The 2,649-nt window shown below is 35.8% G+C and overlaps 1 protein-coding gene across 1 annotated transcript in view; it reads right to left on the bottom strand.

The window, feature by feature from the left end:
- VPS37A (VPS37A subunit of ESCRT-I) overlaps positions 1 to 1,332 on the bottom strand; it is a 10,372-nt gene extending 9,040 nt beyond the window's left edge. Inside the window, exons 1-2 of the mRNA XM_029087463.1 lie at positions 1,262 to 1,332; positions 291 to 405 (exon numbers count right to left, since the gene is read on the bottom strand). Coding sequence (XP_028943296.1) covers positions 291 to 335 — 45 coding nt within the window. The 5' untranslated portion in view covers positions 336 to 405; positions 1,262 to 1,332. The remainder of the gene's footprint in view (positions 1 to 290; positions 406 to 1,261) is intronic.
- Positions 1,333 to 2,649: the final 1,317 nt, after the last annotated feature.

Raw genomic sequence — 2,649 nt, 5'->3', positions numbered from 1 at the left:
TGCTATTGGTACAAGCAGGGAAAGCGATAGGAGCTTTCTAAGCCCATCATAACTTAAAATAGTTTTAGATACATGGAATGCCCAGCTCAGTAATGGTAGCAGTAAAAAAATAAATAGTAGTAGACTGAACACTACTGATTTTTTTGTTTTAGATCCCTCAAAATACAGTTTCAGAGGGATTAGGATCTGTACTAGTCCTTTTTACCAAAAGTATTAGCAATAATCCAGTGTGACATGTCTTAAGATTGCTATTAACAGTAGATACGTGTGAAGCTACAAATTATACATACATTACTTATTAACGGACCAGTCACATACACTCCCTGCTTGTCCATTAAATGATGTCTCACAGGTGGGAAAACACTGATGACTGGTTTTTCCTGAGGAAACTGAGGTGGAAGCAAGCTGCAAATACAAGAATAATTGTTACTACAGCTACATCTGATAATAAAGTTTGTGTAAGAAGGCTTTTTATGCAAAGAAAAAGTACTATTAATTACATAAACTTACTTTTCTATGAGAAGAGTTATGAAGAAATAGAGCAAATGAAGCGCACAAGAGGATTATTCAGTTACAAAATTAGAAGTCAGATTAGAATACCAGACTTCCACAGAACTGAAGAGAGCATTTACTGGACAAAACTGTAGTATAACAACAAAGCAATGATGTCCATGACAAAGAAAAAGCTGTAGCATAACAACAATATTTTTTAATACAAGTGCTATTACTACAAAGAAAATGCAGTGTAACCTGCAAGAATATCAGGCAAGTTATCACACTAAAGTAATAAAAAAACGTGCAAATAGAATACTATTAATGTTTGCCAGAGCAAAAGCACCCCTCAAAGTAAATTCACTGGAAATGTTACAATAAATCGCTTAAGTTATGAACCAGAAGCTTCACTGGAGTAAGAGTTAGGAGTTACAGCAGGTAAGTAAATTACTAATTAAGTTTACTTTCAGTTGTAGGGGACTCCAAGGCACCAGAAAGTCTAAAGTGTTTTCTCCTACTTACCTTCAACTAAAAACACACAGGTATCTTAGGAACTGAGCACAGCAAAATACAGTATCGCTTTCAGCTGAGCATCTGCATCTTGTACAGAACTAGTTTCACTCATATCACTAAAACTACTAATGCAAATCCAGGTTATAGCTCCTGAAATTAGTCATGAGATGGGAGTGATTTATGTCCTATTACTACTTTTTTTCTGAGAACAATTATTATTTTCAATATGTGCACAGAGATATCTCATTCTACTTACATGTTAATATTAATTGTCAAGTTGTTTACAGTGAATGGGAGTCGATATTCCACATCTTTCTGAATTTCTGCAATGCTGTCAAAGAAAAAATTGTTAGCATCCAATTCATGGTAAACATAACAGCCTAAGGTCTAAAAAAAGGCACAACCTTAGACCTTTGTATTTAGTTTAGTTTTGAAAAGCCTTGTGAGAATAAAATTTAAAATGCTGGAATAAGTTAATATGCTTTAGAATGCTATATTGAATATTAAGATTAAAGCAAAAAATAGTGGATTCAACTTTTAAACCTCATACACTATCACAAGCAATGGAAATGCAATAGGAAAAATTGTGCTACTCACTGATCTGACAACAATCTCAACTTATTTTTCTTCACTTACTAGCTTAATTTAAGACATCACATCTGGTTTTTTTATATACTGACTTTTACCTGATAAAACATTTACTTTGCCAAGGTATTACACTTGGTTCACAACTAAGTATTGCTCTGCAACACTGCCTACAGATTGTTAGGCCTTTGTAGATCAGTTTACTACTTAATAGTAAGTTTTTTCCACGTGCACCAAATTCTATGCACTTGCACAGATATTTTCAAGAATTATTTAGAGAAGAGCTACTTGCAAGAATGTAAAACTCTGCAATTCAGTGACACTCAAGACACAGACCCCCTGTAGACACTGAGCACAGAAACATGTATCTTACGAAGTCTGGTAAGACTGAACCAAATCTGCTTCTCCTCTAACAGGTAAGTTACTGAGAAAAATCTTTAAATCAGCTGCATTAATAGGAAGCTGATTTTAATACTCAAAAGCACTCTACAACTTGTATGCACAGCAAGACTGTTTTGAAAGATGGCATCCCAAGGAATGCGGGGGAGGAAGGGTAGAAGACTTGGCTTAGAAGCAGAATTTCTGGACAACATGAACATACCTAAGCTGGGATTGGGAGAGAAAGAAGTGCGGAAAATTAGCTTCATCTTACAATGCCCCAATCAAAACAAACTTAAAAACCAGACTGATTTCTCTGCCATGTATTCTTCCTGCCTTGGTTAATTTTATTCTTCTCCCTCACCTCTCTAAGGCTCCCCTATAAAGGGAGGGAACACAGTTCTAATTGGTAGTAACAGCAGCTGGGTGTTCCCAGAAAGTCTCTTTGCACCCAACTTCAGAAATGCCCTTCTATCTACCAACAGGTACACCCCATACAATTACTTCCTAAAAAAAACCAAAACACACTACCTGAATATGTTTGTTAAGTGTAGGGCTAGGAGTGTTTTGTATCCCTCCAAAGCATTATTTGCACACAGAATTTAAAACTCTAGTTTTCAGACCTTTGGGAATAAATGGAGTGAGACACAAACCTAGCCATGCACCTTGCTATCTGCAGCC

Source organism: Antrostomus carolinensis, unplaced genomic scaffold, assembly GCF_000700745.2.
Source record: "Antrostomus carolinensis isolate BGI_N321 unplaced genomic scaffold, ASM70074v2 scaffold24601, whole genome shotgun sequence".
Taxonomy (NCBI): domain Eukaryota; kingdom Metazoa; phylum Chordata; class Aves; order Caprimulgiformes; family Caprimulgidae; genus Antrostomus; species Antrostomus carolinensis.
The sequence above is the reverse complement of the archived record's forward strand: the minus strand, read 5'-3'. Positions and strand labels throughout refer to the sequence as shown.